The 18,166-nt window shown below is 45.8% G+C and overlaps 1 protein-coding gene across 1 annotated transcript in view; it reads right to left on the reverse strand.

Moving 5' to 3' along the window:
* Positions 1–2,773: 2,773 nt before the first annotated feature.
* dolpp1 (dolichyldiphosphatase 1) overlaps positions 2,774–18,166 on the reverse strand; it is a 29,544-nt gene continuing 14,151 nt past the window's right edge. Inside the window, exons 3-8 of the mRNA XM_070863662.1 lie at positions 16,244–16,328; positions 13,531–13,630; positions 11,570–11,668; positions 10,571–10,699; positions 9,515–9,604; positions 2,774–3,796 (exon numbers count right to left, since the gene is read on the reverse strand). Of these exons, the coding sequence (XP_070719763.1) occupies positions 3,760–3,796; positions 9,515–9,604; positions 10,571–10,699; positions 11,570–11,668; positions 13,531–13,630; positions 16,244–16,328 (540 nt within the window). The 3' untranslated portion in view covers positions 2,774–3,759. The remainder of the gene's footprint in view (positions 3,797–9,514; positions 9,605–10,570; positions 10,700–11,569; positions 11,669–13,530; positions 13,631–16,243; positions 16,329–18,166) is intronic.

The raw sequence follows: 18,166 nt of genomic DNA on the forward strand, positions 1-18,166 counted from the left end.
TACGTGCAGAAACCGCTGGAAACTCACAGCATCTGAAAGGAGAAAAGGCAGGTTCAGCATCAAGCTGAAAGATTCGCCCATTAGATGCCAGATGCTGATATACATGTTGTTTTAACGAGCGCTTTCTGTTCCGGATTCCAGTTTTTCTCCTTTTTCTACACTTATATTTTTGCAATAAAACTCGGCGAGCGAGCTTGGGAACACAATTTATAGACACACTTTGTATAAAAACTGACCAGTGATTTATGGAAAATACACCAGCGAATAACTCAGCACTAATGTGTAACTCAAGACTAGTGAGTAACAGCAGGCACTAGTGGTTATTTTCTATAAAGCACTGGTCACCAGCAGCGTTCCCCCTGAGCCACATACCCACCGGGAGACCCCGCATAGGCCGCTCACCAGCTGTTCTGCTGGGAAAGATACCCAGCAGGCCACGCAGCAAATTTAAAGGGATGGCGCACAAACAAAAAGAGAGGGAACATTGGCCACCACCCTTACTCTATCCCACACCTACATGATTGCGGAGGTATTTAAAACTTTTGTGATTGCTCTAATGTTGCCTGCACTTACTATGTTCAGCTGGAGAATAAAACCTTGGCTCAATGATTATTTCCGTGAAGGAAATCCAGCATGAAGCCGGTTTGTCACATCACACCTGTGCAAATAGGAGGTTTTATTTGTAGAAGCAACAGCTCGCCATCCCGACAGCTATTTTTACAATTATTTCTTTGATTTTAGTAGTGCAAAATCTATATACTTAAGCTTACTTATCAGCAACCACCAATGAAAATACAAATATTTATATTTGTATGTATAAAAACAGAGCATCACAATACTGTGTAAAGGGCAAGATGCCTCTCTATGTCTGAACAACCATGCTAGTTCCAATCAAAACCCGACAGTGACCAATATCCCCTTTAATGTTTCTTTGGGTGCATGGCCCCTTTAATGGACTGCGCATGTGCGGTTTTTCGTACTCTGAAGCTGACAAGTGGCCTGTGCAGGAGCTCCAGAGCGCCGAGTGGCCTCACAGCTTAAAGGAAACGCTGACAGTTTACCCCCCACCCCCCACTCCCACTAGTTTTGAGATTTAAAACAAAGCCGTCTGCTGTGAATAAAACTCACCGGGGTGATAAACTTGGCATCTGGTCTATGGCAAGTTCGAGCTCGACCACCTTAACTAGCAACCGGTGAACAGCACACCGAACCAGGGGCTTGGACACAGTACAACTGCTGCCCCTGTGCATTTGGAGCGAGAAAAAAAAACCCAGAGCATTGCTCTTTGACCTGTGCCAAAATAAAACTCCCCTCTCCCAACAGGTTTTCTACAATTTCAGACACCTTCATTTCCAAACATTTATTTAAAACAAGAAATTTGTTACAAGAAAGCAAAATCTTAAATCAAAAAAAAAAATCAGACGTCGTTTCATAATCGTGTTTCGAAATGTTAAAAAATAAAAATCATGATTGTACCCAGTTTCTGGTAAACACACCGGCAATAGCCTGTCTTGGAAAAATACCTTTTTTCTTTTTAAAAAAAAAAAGCACATGTTCAGAAATAAGTCTTTCACGGGCAATTTGCCCGTAATTTCAGTCACCCCACAGTGCTCTGGGAATGATCACACTCAGGCAGTCCCTCGAATGAGGATGAGGCTTACCACTACACTGGGAATGATCACTCACAGTAGCACATACGGTCAGTCGGTTCCCATCTCCAACGTGCTCTTTTCAATATTGGGTCACACAATCTGGGTTAATCTTAATGACCAACCAGCTCAGGGAAATGCAGCACAGTCAGTTAGGGTGTGAGGGGGGGGGGGTTCCATCAGAGGGGCCAGGGATAGAGCCAGCTGCCCCACACCATTCCCTGCCACCTGGTCTGATTTTGTCTGTATACTGCAGTAACAGTCCACCAAACTGACAACTAAATGAAAGCCCCTCCTGGTTACTAACGTACCAACGTGTAATGGGTCCACCTGAACCCTCTGCTCCACAATTTAACACACTGGATTAGTGGCTCTGCCAAGATAGCGACAGAAGGAATTTCAGGCGAATGTTAGGCACTCAGACACGAGCAGAATTCGAGAGCCAAATGTGTTATTAGATTAGTTACTCTTGGGCTATTGAGACAAAACCTTAAAGTTTAACTTAATGCCCTGTGGTAACTCTGAGGCCACGTTCCGAGGGTATCTTAGTGGGTTTAATGTCTGTGTCCTGTGCTGGCAACGATGGTCAGTGCCTTCGTTGCTCCAGGACTGAGCGAGGCTAGAATTCACCATCAATTGCTGGGAATTCTATTCCAGAGCATCTCATTAAAAGCACATCAACACTTACTTCCTGTGAAGTAAAAACAGAAGGAGCTCACTTGGCTACTTTGGGAATTCAGCCAAGCATTCAGATGGTAAAAGTGCAGCTGGGTGGTTTTATTTTGGTTTGGCCCACATGCATCCCGAGTGAAATAACAAAGCCAGCAGTGTCCGTGAGGTAGAGAAACCGAGCACATTCACCCAGGAGCAGTACCCGGTGTGGGAATGTCCAGGCATTGCCAGAATACACTGGATTAAACTCTGACCTCAGAATAAAAGCCAAACTTGAACCTCGACCCCAGAACAAACTCTCCCATCTCCCAACACCTCCGCACCAAGATTGGTGCACGACTTGAGGTCAGTGTTTGTACTGGGCGGGATATGGAAACGAGTCCACCCAAGGCTCCCCCCTTACACCGTCTCCTCTAGCCCCCCCCCCCCCCCCCCCCCCGCAAAAGTCTCCTCTACTCCCTCAGCACTTACAAGGCCCAGGCTTGCTTAGCAATAACCAAGGCCCCAGAGAGTGACCATGCCCCTAAATATACAACTGTCAGTTTGTCCAAAGGTTGCCACTTGCACAAAAGATCAAATCAAAAAGGACCCGAGCAGACCAAAGGTGCGCAGAGCAGTGGGGAGGGGGTGAACAGCCTGCGACAAGACTCTTTCCCTTCGGTTCAGTGTCACTATTGCCAGAATGTAGAATCAATAATTCATTTTCATTTTGGGGAGAAAATGTCCAAAATCTGTTTAGCTCCATCGAGTTCTTAAAGGAGCCCAGTTCATCACAGATAGAGCTGTAACTAGTGAGAAAAATAAATATCATTTTTTCCACCAACATCATGTTTTTTCTTATATATATATATAAAAAAAAACTAATTTATTTTCCTAAAGTGCAACATGATCCCTTATAGTTTAATCTGGCAGCTACAGCAGCAACCCTAGCATGTCAGATACCCGATCGACAATTCACAAACTACATCTCTCCCAGCCCCTCCAATTTTTTGTTTTTCAATCAGCAACATTAAAAAATGCCACATTTTTTTTTGCAAAAGATAATGGCACTACACTGTGAAAGTGGGTCCCTTCCTTCCCTCCCTAAAATAAAAAAACGAGTTCCTTAATCAGAAGCAATAATATCACATTTCACCGGTACTGTGGGTCCGCACGCTGTGTTCAAACTGCTTCAGTCCAGCGCCCACACGACTCTAACATGCAGTAGAAAGCTAACAGCAAGCTGCGTCAACACTGACTGCTGTCACTGAGGGGGGGGGGGGGGGGGGGGGGGGTTGAGGCTGCCCACGGACGGCTCAGCTTGCCTTAGACCTTCTGCAAAAAAAAATGAATTAAAAAAAAATGGACGTGTTTTTTTTTCCTGTTGTTGGTTTTCTCTTCCTCGCCTCCCAGGTCTGCACCACAGCCCCATCCCCCCAGCACAGGGACCGATGTATCCTCACTGCATCTTGGTGCCCAGCTTCCGTTGCCGGTTTCTGAGGGTGAAGGCAAAAGTTTTTTTTTAAGTTTTAATTCAACCTGCAGCAATCAGATTTTGTTAAAGCTACAACACAGAGGACACTAGGGAATGTGTTTTTTGGGGTTTTTTAAAAAAAAAGAAAACACCATCTTTGGAGGGAAAGAAATAATATGGAAAAGCAAAATAAAGACTTGGATTTATGTAGCGCCTTTCACGACCACCGGATGTCTCAAAACTTTTTACAGCTAATGAAGTACTTTTGGAGTGTAGTCACTGTTGTAATGTAGGAAACGCGGCAGCCAATTTATGCACGGCAAGCTCCCACACACAGCAATGTAATAATAACCCAGATAATCTGTTTTTTTGTTATGTTGATTGAGGGATAAATATTGGCCCCAGGGATAACTCCCCTACTCTTCTTCGAAATAGTGCCATGGGATCTTTTGCGTCCATCCGAGAGGGCAGACGGGACCTCAGTTTAACGTCTCATCCGAAAGACAGATGGGAGGGAGCATACAATACTACTTCTCTCAACCCCCCAACCCTGCCAATTCTAGTAGAAAGATACTGTAAAACAACAGCAATTGTATTTATATAGCGCCTTTAACATAGTAAAACATCCCAAGCGCTTCACAGGAGCATAAATCAGACAACATTTTGACATTGAGCCACACAAGTAGATATTAGAACAGGTGACAGTCAAAGGGGTAGGTTTTAAGGAGCATCTTAAAAGAGGAGAGAGGGGGCTAGAGAGGTTTAGGGAGGTAATTCCAGGTTGGGGTGATGAAAATCAGGGAAGGTCACAAACAGTTCACCGTAGTCTGTTCATTGAATCCGAGCCCGTCCCAGAGCCAAGATCTCTCTCTCTCTCTCTAGTAACATTGTGAATCATGAGTTTGTTTAATGGAGGTTACTAGGATACGACACTAAATGCATGATGGGATAGCCTTGGAACAATGGCAGTGGTGGGAAGGTCAGGTCAGTGAGAACAGGTCAGCGCTCCCTTAACACTACAGTGGAAGTATCAGCCTGGATTATGTACTCCAGTCCCTGGAGTGGGACTTGAACCCACAACCTTCTGACTCTGAGGCCACGGCTGACATCTGGGTTTTGTCCAATTGAGGATGGTGGGTATACTCCGGAATTGGGCTAGCAGTGTTGATTCCTCAGTCACATGGTTTGGAGATTGTTAAAGAGCGGGGCTGAGTTTCCGTGTGCGTTAGACACCCAGCTAACCAAAAAATACAAGTGGCTTCTGAATGATGCTGATTAAAGTGTAAACCCATAAAGTGTACACCCAGCAGTCGGGAGCAGCGGGAGGTCGAGGATCGAGGCCTATAAAAGGCCAGGAGTTCGGGCAGTCGGAGCAGCAAGGCCCATAAAAGGGGGCCCAGCAGTCGGGAGTGGCAGTCAGTGCAGGGACAAGAGTAAACAAAGAAGTAATAAGAAATCGAAGTGTGACATCACAGCCAAGCGGATAAGTGATTGACTGGTGGATTGGTGAGTATTTAATCTTTTTCGTTTTATTTTCTTATCAGTAGGTAACCTTTGGCATTGTTGTCAAATTAAGTTAATTTAAGAGTTAAGTCATGGCAGGAGAGCCCAGACCAGTGTCATGCTCCTCCTGTGCTATGTAGGAAGTCAGGGACGCTTCCAGTGTCCCTGACTACTATGCGTGCAGGAAGTGTGTCCAGCTGCAGCTCCTGACAGACCGCATTGCGGCACTGGAGCTGCAGATAGATTCACACTGGAGCATCCGCGATGCTGAGGATGTCGTGAATAGCACGTTTAGTGAGTTGGTCACACCGCAGGTAAAGGTTACACAGGCAAAAAGGGAATGGGTGACCATCAGGCAGAGCAGTGGAAGGAAGGTAGGTGCAGGGGTCCCCCTGCGGTCATTTACTTCCGAAACAGATAATACAGTTTTGGGTACTGTTGGGGAAGATGGCTCATCAGGGGAAGGCTGCAGCAGCCACCAAGTTCATGGCACCATGGGTGGCTCTGCTGCACAGGAGGGCAGGAAAGAGTGGGAGAGCTATAGTGGTAGGGGATTCTATTGTAAGGGGAATAGATAGGCATTTCTGCGGCTGCAATTGAGATTCCAAGATGGTATGTTGCCTCCCTGGTGCAAGGGTCAAGGATGTCTCGGAGCGGCTGCAGGGCATTCTGGAGGGGGAAGGTGAACAGTCAGTTGTCGTGGTGCATGTAGATACAACAATACAGGTAAAAAACATGATGAGGTCCTACAAGCTGAATTTAGGAAGCTAGGAGTTAAATTAAAAAGTAGGACCTCAAAAGATAGTAATCTCAGGATTGCTACCAGTGCCACGTGCTAGTCAGAGTAGAAATAGCAGGATAGCTCAGATGAATACATGGCTTGAGGAGTGGAGCAAGAGGGAGGAATTCAAATTCCTGGGACATTGGAATCGGTTCTGGGGGAGGTGGGATCAGTACAAACCGGACGGTCTGCACCTGGGCAGGACCGGAACCAATGTCCTAGGGGAAATGTTTGCTAGTGCTGTTGGGGAGGGTTTAAACTAATATGGCAGGGGGATGGGAATCTATGCAGGGAGACAGAGGGAAGTAAAACGGGGGCAGAAGCAAAAGGTAGAAAGGAGATAAGGAAAAGTGGAGGGCAGAGAAATCAAAGGCAAAAATCAAAAAGGGCCACATTACAACATAATTCTAAAAAGACAAAGTGTTAAAAAAAAACCTGAAGGCTCTGTGTCTCAATGCGAGGAGCATTCATAATAAGGTGGATGAATTAACTGCGCAGATAGCTGTTAACGGATATTATGTAATTGGGATTACGGAGACATGGCTCCAGGGTGACCAAGGCTGGGAACTCAACATCCAAGGGTATTCAATATTCAGGAAAGATAGACTGAAAGGAAAAGGAGGTGAGGTAACATTGCTGGTTAAAGAGGAGATTAACGCAATAGTAAGGAAGGACATTAGCTTGGATGATGTGGAATCTGTATGGGTAGAGCTGCGGAACACCAAAGGGTAGAAGACGCTAGTGGGAGTTTTGTACAGACACCAAACAGTAGTAGTGAGGTTGGGGATGGCATCAAACAGGAAATTAGGGATGCGTGCACTAAAGGTACAGCAGTTATCATGGGTGACTTTAATCTACATATAGATTGGGCTAACCAAACTGGTAGCAATACAGTGGAGGAGGATTTCCTGGAGTGTACAAGGGATGGTTTTCTAGACCAATACGTCGAGGAACCAACTAGAGAGCTGGCCATCCTAGACTGGGTGTTGTGTAACGAGAGAGGATTAATTAGCAATCTTGTTGTGCGAGGCCCTTTGGGGAAGAGTGACCATAATATGGTAGAATTCTTTATTAAGATGGAGAGTGACACAGTTAATTCAGAAACTAGAGTCCTGAAAAAGAAAGGTAACTTCGATGGTATGAGATGTGAATTGGCTAGGATAGACTGGCGAATGATACTTAAAGGGTTGATGGTGGATAGGCAATGGCAGACATTTAAAGATCACATGGATGAACATCCCTGTCTGGCATAAAAATAAAACGGGGAAGGTGGCTCAACCGTGGCTAACAAGGGAAATTAGGGATAGTGTTAAATCCAAGGAAGAGGTATATAAATTGGCCAGAAAAAGCAGCTAACCTGAGGACTGGGAGAAATTTAGAATTCAGCAGAGGACGACAAAGGGTTTAATTAGGAGGGGGAAAATAGAGTATGAGAGTAAGCTTGCAGGGAACATAAAAACTGACTGCAAAAGCTTCTACAGATATATGAAGAGAAAAAGATTAGTGAAGACTAATGTAGGTCCCTTGCAGTCAGAATCAGGTGAATTTATAATGGAGAACAAAGAAATGGCAGACTAACTGAACAAATTATTTGGTTTTGTCTTCACTAAGGAAGACACAAATAACCTTACGGAAATACTAGGGGACCGAGGGTCTAGCGAGAAGGAGGAACTGAAGGAAATCCTTATTAGTCAGGAAATTGTGTTAGGGAAATTGATGGGACTGAAGGCTGATAAATCCTCAGGGCTTGATAGTCTGCATCCCAGAATACTTAAGGAAGTGGCTCTAGAAATAGTGGATGCATTGGTGGTTATTTTACAACATTCTATAGATGCTGGATCAGTTCCTATGAATTGGAGGGTAGCTAATGTAACCCCACTTTTTAAAGTGAGAGAAAACGGGGAATTGTAGACCTGTTAGCCTGATATCGGTAGTGGGGAAAATGTTGGAATCAATTATTAAAGATGTAATAGCAGCGCATTTGGAAAGCAGTGACAAGATCGGTCCAAGTCAGCATGGATTTGTGAAAGGGAAATCATGCTTGACAATTCTTCCAGAATTTTTTGAGTATGCAACTAGTAGAATGCACAAGGGAGAACCAGTGGATGTGGTGTATTTGGACTTTCAAAAGGCTTTTGACAAGGTCCCATACAAGAGATTAGTGTGCAAAATTAAAGCACATGGTATTGGGGGTAATGTATTGACGTGGATAGAGAACTGGTTGGCAGACAGGAAGCAAAGAGTAGAAATAAACGGGTCCTCTTCAGAATGGCAGGCAGTGACTAGTGGGGTACCGCAAGGTTCAGTGCTGGGGCCCCAGCTATTTACAATATATATTAATGATTTAGACGAAGGAATTGAATGTACTATCTCCAAGTTTGCAGATGACACTAAGCTGGGTGGCAGTGTGAGCTGGGAGGAGGATGCTAAGAGGCTGCAGAATGACTTGGACAGGTTAGGTGAGCGGGCAAATGCATGCAGTATAATGCAGATAAATGTGAGGTTATCGACTTTGGTGGCAAAAACAGGAAGACAGGATGGTGTCAGATTAGGAAAAAGGGAGGTGCAACGAGACCTGGGTGTCATGGTACATCAGTCATTGAAAGTTGGCATACAGGTACAGCAGGCGGTGAAGGCGTTCATAGCGGCCTTCATAGCGAGAGGATTTGAGTATAGGAGCAGGGAGGTCTTACTGCAGATGTACAGGGCCTTGGTGAGGCCACACCTTGAATATTGTGTAAGGTTTTGGTCTCTTAATCTGAGGAAGGACGTTCTTGCTATTGAGGGAGTGCAGCGAAGGCTCACCAGACTGATTCTCTGGATGGCAGGACTGACATATGAAGAAAGACTGGATCGACTAGGCTTATATTCACTGGAATTTAGAAGAATGATAGGGGATCTCATAGAAACATATAAAATTCTGACGGGATTGGACAGGTTAGATGTAGGAAGAATGTTCACGATGTTGGGGAAGTCCAGAACCAGAGGTCATAGTCTAAGGATAAGGGGTAAGCCATTTAGGACCGAGATGAGGAGAAACTTCTTCACTCAGAGAATTGTGAATCTGTGGAATTCTCTACCACAGAAAGTTGTTGAGGCCAATTCGTTAGATATATTCAAAAGGGACTTAGATGTGACCCTTATGGCTAGAGGGATCAAGGGGTATAGAGAGAAAGCAGGAATGGGGTACTGAAGTTGCAAAAATGATCAGCCACGATCATAGTGAATGGTGGTGCAGGCTCGAAGGGCCGAATGGCCTACTCCTGCTCCTGTTTTCTATGTTTCTATGTTTCTATCCCCTCTCCCAGTAAGTAGGATCTTAAGCAACAGACGGTTTCTTTTATAACAATTTGCATTTATATAGCACCTTTAACATAGTAAAATCTCCCCATGTGCTGAACACAAGAATAACGAGGAGTTTATATCCAGATCAGTGAGCAGAATTTACCATCTTACCGTGCTTCTGACCTTGTGACCGTATACTCGAACCAGAGGATGTTTGGAATCAGACTCGTGTCCCGGATCAGGAAAAACTCCGAGACGGGCCTGAATTGAGAGAAAAAGCGACAAGAAAAAAAGTGTTTGAATTTTTGCCGTCCGATGCTCGTTCAAAATGCAGCGAGGAACCCCCGATGAAGACAGCTCCAATGAAGAGTTACGACCAAAACATTATCCCAGCTTTTTCTCTCAGACGCTGTCAACCTGCTGCGCGCTCCTTGGAACAACCAATGTGTTTTTCCATGAGAGCTGTGGTAAGGGGGAGGAGGATTTCTGCAGGTTAGTGGCCCTCAGGGATGGTTCTAACCAAGTCCCATTAAAATACTCACTGCAAAGGAGAGCTGAATAAACACATTGTAGGGGGAGTGTAGAAGATTTTTAAAAATATTGTTCTCATGTGCCGATTTAATCAGGATTTCATTAAAAAAACTGGAGCAGAACATGCAGTTATGCTGAAGTCATCTTAAATTAAGAGCTTCCTATTGTCTCCATGCAATACAATGCAAGTGGAGCATACAGGGTTGGGTGGCAGCGGGTGAGAGATGGGCGGAGAGAGCAGGTTAATAAAGCTGGGTGGGCGTGGGCTTCACACAGTTCGCATGCAGCCGGCCCCAGGTCCCGAGAGAAAACACTCAAAATTATCCGCTTTACAAACACCCGGAGTCGCCTCCTAGCCCCAAATCAGAGCCGGCAGGCCCCGTGTTTGCACCCTCGCCTTCCCAGCCGCCGGTTCCAGGCCCGGTCAGTGACCGCCCAGGACACCGTTCTACCTATCTCGGGCACACCGAGTCTCACGGAGCATGCTCCGCCCTCTGGACAGGGACAAAGAGTGGGTGGGGCTTCATGGTGTCTGTAGGTTTGATTGGACCACAAGTGAAAAAAAGAAAGGCGGCGGAGTTGAGGTCGAAGATCAGCCATGATCTCACTGAATGGCGGAGCAGGCTCGAGGGGCCAAATGGCCTACTCCTGCTCCTATTTCTTATGTTCTAATACGTGACGGTCAAGGGCACTTACCAGGAAGCCATCCTGGGGAATAGCGGCGTTAATACCTCTTGCGTGAAGATAAACCAGACAGCTCCCATTACCCCACCTGCTAGAACTCCGTATATCACCTGGCTCCAAGAATGGTACATCAAATAGACTCTGCAAAACCAAACACAAGATTAAAGAACGAATTATTAATGCACAGGAGGAAAACATTCAGCTCATCGAGCCTGTGCCGGCTCTTTGAGAGCTATCCATTTAATCCCACTCCCCTACTCTTTCCCCATAGCCCTGCAAGTGTTTACCATTCAAAGTAATTATCCAATTGCCCTTTGAAAGTTACTGTTGAATCTGCTTTCACCACCCTTTCAGGCAGCGCATTCCAGATTACAACTCACGGTGTTAAAAAAAAATTCTCATTTCACCCTGGTTCTTTAGCCAATTATCTTAAATTCGTGTCGTCTGGTTACCGACCCTCTCGCTAATGGAAACAGAATGGTCAAATGTTGCAACTAAAAGAAAATATGTGTCAGTTTTCTCCTGAAGGAATCAACAGTTCCACAGTTCCACTCGGGCAAGTGCTTCATGGTCACCATTATTGATACCAGCAGGGTGGGATTTGAACTCACGACTCCAGATCATTAGTCCAGGCCTCTAGATTACTAGTCCAGTAACATAACCACTATGCTATCGTACCCCGACTGCACACTTTGTTAAAGAGGCAAAACACATCTTTAAACATAAAGGACAGTGAGAAAACCAGTCACTTAATGTTGGGGGCACCCGACCCGTAACTGGAAATCCCGCAATTCCCAGTCGGCTCCATCACCGAGCAATTGAACTCTGAATGACCCAATGCTGTGATTATTTACCAATTAGGCTTTGTGGCCAAAGGGACATCACTGTACCATAGCTACAGGATAATACATTGACCATCGCTTGGTTCAACACCCTTCCCCTTATAATACAGTGTGTCATCCATGAGCAACAGCTCGGAGGATCTGCTGGTATACAAAAAGCACAACCTACCTACTATACGAGACGAGGAAGGCTACCGTCAGCAGACATATGGATAAAACGTGCCTCCACAACAGCTCTAAACATCTAGCGTTGTTTGTTTGGTGCATTCTGAGAAAAGGAAAATATTCTTTAAGCGCTGAGATTTTTCACCCCATGATTTACAACAACATGCATCTATATAAACAAAGACTTGGATTTATATAGCGCCTTTCACGACTGCTGGACTTCTCAAAGCACATTACCGCCAGTGGAGTACTTTTGGAGTGTAGTCACTGTTGTAATGTAGGAAACACGGCAGCCAATTTGCGCACAGCAAGCTCCCACAAACAGCAATGGGATAATGACCATATAATCTGTTTTTGTTATGTTGATTGAGGGATAAATATTGGCCCCAGGACACCGGGGATAATTCCCCTGCTCTTCTTTGAAATAGTGCCATGGGATCTTTTACGATCTAGAGAGCAGACCGGGACCTCGGTTTACCGTCTCATCCGAAAGACGGCACCTCCGACAGTGCAGCACTCCCTCAGTACTGCTCCTCCGACAGTGCAGCGCTCTCTCAGCACTACACTGGAGTGTCAGCCGAGATTTTTGTGCTCAAGTCCCTGGAATGGGACTTGAACCCACAACCTTCTGACTCAGAGGCAAGTGTGCAACCCACTGAGCCACAGTTGACACTCTATAACTCCTTTAACATAACAAGAGGTCCCACGGCACATCACAAGAGTGTTATCAAACAAAATGTGACACCAAGTCACATAAGGAGATATTACGACAGAGGACCAAAAGCTTGGTCAAAGAGGTAGGAGCATCTTAAAAGGAGAGAGAGAGAGAGAGAGAGAGAGAGAGAGAGAGAGATGCGGAGAGGTTTAGGGAGTGAATTCCAGAGCTTGGGGCCCAGGCAGCTGAAGGCACGGCTGCCAATGATAGAGCGATGAAAATTGGGGATGTGCAGGAAGCCAAAATTGGGAGGGAGCGCAGAGACCTCGGGGTTGGGGAGGGCTTGGTTGTAGGTAACGTTCCCTCTAATTTTTTTTCAGACGCAGCCTCTTTAACGGGCACAGCTTCGAGGGATCATTGGTTGTAGGGCTGGAGGAGGTTACAGAGGCCACAGGGGGATTTGAACACAAGGAGGAGCATTTTTTTTTTTTTTAAATCGAGGCATTGCCAGACCGGGAGCCAATGTAGGTCAACGAGCACTGGACTATTCAAACAATCTCCATTTGTTTGGCACACCCATGCTTGGATCTTGCTCCATAGCCGCCAGCAACGCTCCTGTACCTCATCCAGAGCCTATTCCTCATGCGAGATTAGGCAATTAGTGTCGGCAGACTATCCTACCCAGAGCTCATTCCATGCACGAATCATTCTCCGTATAACGAAGTTCTTCCTGACAATACTGAACTTGCCTATTACTAGTTTGTACCCAAGTCCCCATGTCCTGCAGTCATGATTTAACTTGAAATAATGCTCAGGATTTAAATTCTTCTCATAGAATCTTACAGCACAGGAGGCCGCCATTCGGCCCATCGAGCCTGTGCCAGCTCTGTGAAAGTGCGATCCAATTAGTTTCACTCTCCTGCTTGTTCCCCATAGCGCTGCAATTTCTTTCCCTTTCAACTATATATTCAATTCCATTTTAAAAGTCAATATTGAATCTGCTTTCAGCACCCTTTCAGGCAGCATGTTCCAGATCATAACTTGCGGCATTAAAACAATTCTCATCTCGCCTCTGGTTCTTTTGCCAATCACCTTAAATCTGTGTCCTCTGGGTACCAACCTTCCTGTCACTGGAAACAGTTTCTCCCGATCCACTCCACCATCCTCTATTCTAATTAGTATCTTATACTCCTCTCCAAAGTCTCCTAGTATTTAACTTTCATGCCAGAAGTTTTTTTTTTTAAAACCTTCATACACAGCAGTGAAGGTGCAATACTGATTCATAAAACGTACCCAAGAGAGAGACATACCTTAAATAAAGGAAAAGGAGTGAGTAGATGGAAAAGAACCATATGAACTGGGAATGACTGGAGGGCATCCCATACTCTGTAAACAGGTTAATGTGGCCACCTGCGTGTAAAAGTAATTAAGGAACAATTACAAAAGATGAAATAATAGAACCAATCTTACACGTGTGCATAAGTTGAATGCTCATCAGGGTGAGCCCACAGTTACGGTAAAGTACTCCAATTCCAGCAGAGGTTAGATGTGTCTCAAGCACAATGTCAGCAGAATCTGCCCCGCCCACAATGATTGAAGGGAGAGGGGAATTCACTGAACATAAGAATTAGGAGCAGGTGTGGGCCCTACGCCCTGCTCCGCCATTCAATAAGATCATGGCTGATCTTCGACCTCAACTCCACTTTCCCGCCCAATCCACATATCCCTCAATTCCCCGAGACTCCAAAAAAATTGAAGTGTGTTCTGATTTTCAGTCTTTCAGGTCTTCAATAAACATTTTGCCAAAAGGTTGTGTCTGACTGGAACAGCTTCATTGAGTTTACAGGGTCCCCCCACCCTTCCCCCCCCCTCCTTCCCCCACCACCTTTCCCCCCCTCCACCACCTTTCCCCCCCCCCCCCACCACCCCTTCCCTCCCACCCAGCCCCCTCCCCCCGGATCGCAGGCAATGTAGGAAAAAGGCTGTAATTTGTCTGTGAACGCACAGGACACCCACAGCGCCATCATTCCCTTGCAAAGCTTGAAAAGTTGTGTTTTGTGACTTTGATTGGATAATATGACATCATGAAATTCCACTCCAGTGATCTCTCGACCACAGGCAGTGGACTGTGGGCAGCCCTGCCCCCACCCAGTGAGCCAGCAATGGAAACCTCCCCCCCTCACATTCGGGTCAGCTGCTCAAACTGCCTCTAATGAGACATTAGAAAAGGGGAGACGACAAGACACACCAATTAAACGCTCAGGCCTGGGCCTTTAAGTTTTATTCATTCATGGAATGTGGGCGGTGCTGGCAAGGCCAGCATTTATTGCCCATCCCCAATTGCCCTCGAGAAGGTCGTGGTGAGCTGCCTCTCTTGAATACAACTGAGTGGCTCGCTAGGCCGTTTCAGAGGGGCAGTTAAGAGTGAACCACATTGCTGTAGGTCTGGAGTCACATATAGGCCAAACTGGGTAAGGACGGCAGATTTCCTTCCCTAAAGGACATTAGTGAACTAGTTGGGATTTTACGACAATCCAGGAGTTTCATGGTCACCGTTAGTTACACTAGATTTTTATTCCAGAATATTGAACTGAATTTAAATTCCCCCAGCTGCCATGGTGGGATTTGAACTCGTGCCTCTGGATTACTATAAAAAGCAAAATACTGCGGATGCTGGAATCTGAAATAAAAAATCAGCCCATCATCCCTTTTGTCTCTCTAATCTCTCCTGCCTTCCACCCCATCACAGACCTTTCGTTTTGTTCTTTCTTCCCCTCCCCCTTTCAGTGTTTACAAATGTGTTCTTTTCGAACATTTGGCAGTTCTCACGATGGGTCGTCGACCCGAAACGTTAACTTTGTTTTTTTCTCTCCACAGATGCTGCCTGACCTGCTGAGATTTCCAGCATTCTGTTTTTACGCCTTGATTACTAGTCCAGTAACATAACCCACGATGCTACCATACCCTCATTGATGCACAATGAATCCTAGAAGGAGTTCTCCATGGCCAACTCCCAGTCCTGCTGTCGTAGAAACTGCCCGTCTGTGAATGATGCTGCAGTTCCTGCAGGAGGCGCTATTCTGTGGTGCAGTTCGAAGCCGCCCTTTGAAGCCACTCTGTCGCGTATCGGTCTCTTTCGCAACAACTGGGAGAGTTATGTACAGGCTGGCTTTAGCAAACCGGGAGTATTCCAGCGGCTCTGCCTAGCACTGCGGCGGCCGAGAGACCTGGCATCAGGGGCCTAGCTGCAACCTGTCTACTGTGGAGGAGCATGATACCCAATGGCAGTAAACTCCTACAGTAAGCAGGGTATAACATTGTGACTGTAGTGCATTTGCTTCATGGGTTCTTTGTTTAAGAATTCATAGCAACACATTTCTATTCAGAACCAGTTGGTTTATTAGCAAAGGTTTAACAATCACACTGCACATTACCAGTTCATCCACCAGGCTCACAACCACCTGCCTCATCGTGGATTCCTTGAATCCAACTGGCCAGGGTTTTATTGAATCTTGTGAACATCACATGACTGGCAAAGCCACTCACAACAGCTCTACAAACCTGTGAGCATACTCACTGGTGCATACATTGCAGTGACAAACTCAGTCAAATAATACTTTACCCCGTAAACACCCTTTAAAAAATACTTTTGTTTGATCAATGAACACGGAGTGCAGTAGCTTGGAGGAGTTACTAAGCCAGGTGCAAGGTAGTAGAATGAATGAACGGTCACGCCAAAATATGCCAGGTAAATGACTACAGTTAATCCCATCCAGTGCTATCAGGCTCGGAGCCAATCAATATCCCGTTCTTAAAAAATAAAAAAGGTGAAAACTCGAGTACCATAAATGCTGGCCTGTAAGTCGGTCCCGTATATTTACAGTACATTTCAATATGCCAGAAGATATGACCTGCGCATCAGAAAGTACAGCAATCTGGTTTTCAAAAAGAGATCTCAATCAGGCGCACTCACTGCTTATTCAGGAAGGATTGGAAACATTTATTGCAGCGAGTGGCTCTCACCTTGGCATGGTCTGGGCTCTTTGATGACATTCTTAATCACCCAGTTGAAGCTTTCGTTTAGTACCAAACCGCAGAGAAATGAAATCTGAAACAGACAACAAAGGTTGCAAACTGTAAACGCTGTCAATGTTTCCAATGCATTTGTACTTTGGAATCTCCCCATTAACCAACACCAGATTGGTGTACGGCATGGGATTTATGATGTTTTTACAGCACTGCTCCTAAAGCTTGAGGCAAACGAGGTCCCCAAAAAGGGAACCTGATGGACAAGCAACGCCCGACAGTAACGAACAGAAATGCTGCCAGCCGTCATTTTCTTCCCGGCCACTGGCTGAGCTTCCACCCTGCCCAGATTCTCAGTCTCCTCTCTGTGCAGATCATAGATTCAGAGAAATTTACCACACAGAAGGAGGCCATTTCAGCCTATCGTGTCCGCGCCGGCCGACAAAGCACTATCCAGCCTAACCCCACTTTCCAGTTCTTGGTCTGTAGGTTACGGCACTTCAGGTGCACATCCAAGTACTTTTTAAATGCAATGAGGGTTTCTGCCTCTACCACCCTTTCAGGCAGTGAGTTCCAGACCCCCACCACCCTCTGGGTGAAGACATTTCCCCTCAAATCCCCTCTAAACCTCCCCCCAATTACTTTAAATCTATGCCCCCTGGTTGTTGACCCCTCTGCTAAGGGAAATAGGCCCTTTCTGTCCAGGCCCCTCATCATTTTATACACCTCAATCAGGTCTCCCCTCAGCCTCCTCTGAACCAAAGAAAACAACCCCAGCCTATCCAATCTTTCCTCATAGTTAATATTCTCCAACCCTGGTAACACCCTCGTAAATCTCCTCTGTACCCTCCCTCGTGCAATCACATCCTTCCTGTAATGTGATGACCAGATAATGTGGCAGTACTCTAGCTGTGGCCTAACTAGTGTTGTATACAGTTTAAGCAGAAGATCACCTTCGGCCATTAGGGAAGGGCCGGTGGCCGGAAAATTAATGTCGAAAAGGCAACTCCTTGAAGCGCGGCCTCAAATCTCGCGTGGCCCAGTTGTTTTGTCCCTTATCACCACTGCTGGAGTAGCGCCCCCGCAACGTGAATCGGATGGGTTTGCACAGCACTAGAAGCACTGGAGATTAGAACACTACTTCTACATGAAATGGTTCTGCAGTGTTTTTGTGTGGAACACTCCATGTTCTGTGCTTCATGTGCGCTTTTTCTTTGGGGAAAAAGTACAGTGTGTGCAAATTTAGAGCACATCAAACAAATATTTTCAGAGTTACTCTCACCCCACTTTTCACTTTCTGACAAACGACTGATCAGAATTTCCACATGGCTTATTTGGGAAGAGAAGAGCAACTTAAGCTGGTGCGCTGAAGCACTGAGTGGTGGGCCCACTCACGAGGAACGCGAGATCTCAGACCCATTTCAAAGCTCTGGACGTCACCTGGTATATTCCCCCTACAGGGATCGCTTGCGGGTGATGCATCTCCACACCTCCGCCACTGCCGTTCCACGATCACCCACTAATGAAGTGCAAGGAGGGGCTGTTCATTTGCAAACAAGAGAATTGGCTGTGGGGCTGACAGTGGACACCTTTTGACTTTGGACAGCCGGACATCAGGGGAACGTTGGCGATTTTAGGACGTGCCATGGTAAGCTCAACATACATTTAAGCCCTGTTTCTTTTCCTCAAGTGCTAAGTGAAACACTTTTGTAGGAAGAACGAGGAGAGGCAATATAAACGAACGGTACAATCCTAAAATGGATGCATGAACAGAGAGACCTGGGGATATATATGTGCACAAATCATTGAAGGTGGCAGGGCAGGTTGAGAAAGCAGTTTAAAAAAGTATACGGGATCCTGGGCTTCATAAATAGGGGCATAGCGTACAAAAACAATGAAGTTATGATGAACCGGTATAAA

Source organism: Pristiophorus japonicus, chromosome 20 (genome assembly GCF_044704955.1).
Source record: "Pristiophorus japonicus isolate sPriJap1 chromosome 20, sPriJap1.hap1, whole genome shotgun sequence".
Lineage (NCBI taxonomy): Eukaryota > Metazoa > Chordata > Chondrichthyes > Pristiophoridae > Pristiophorus > Pristiophorus japonicus.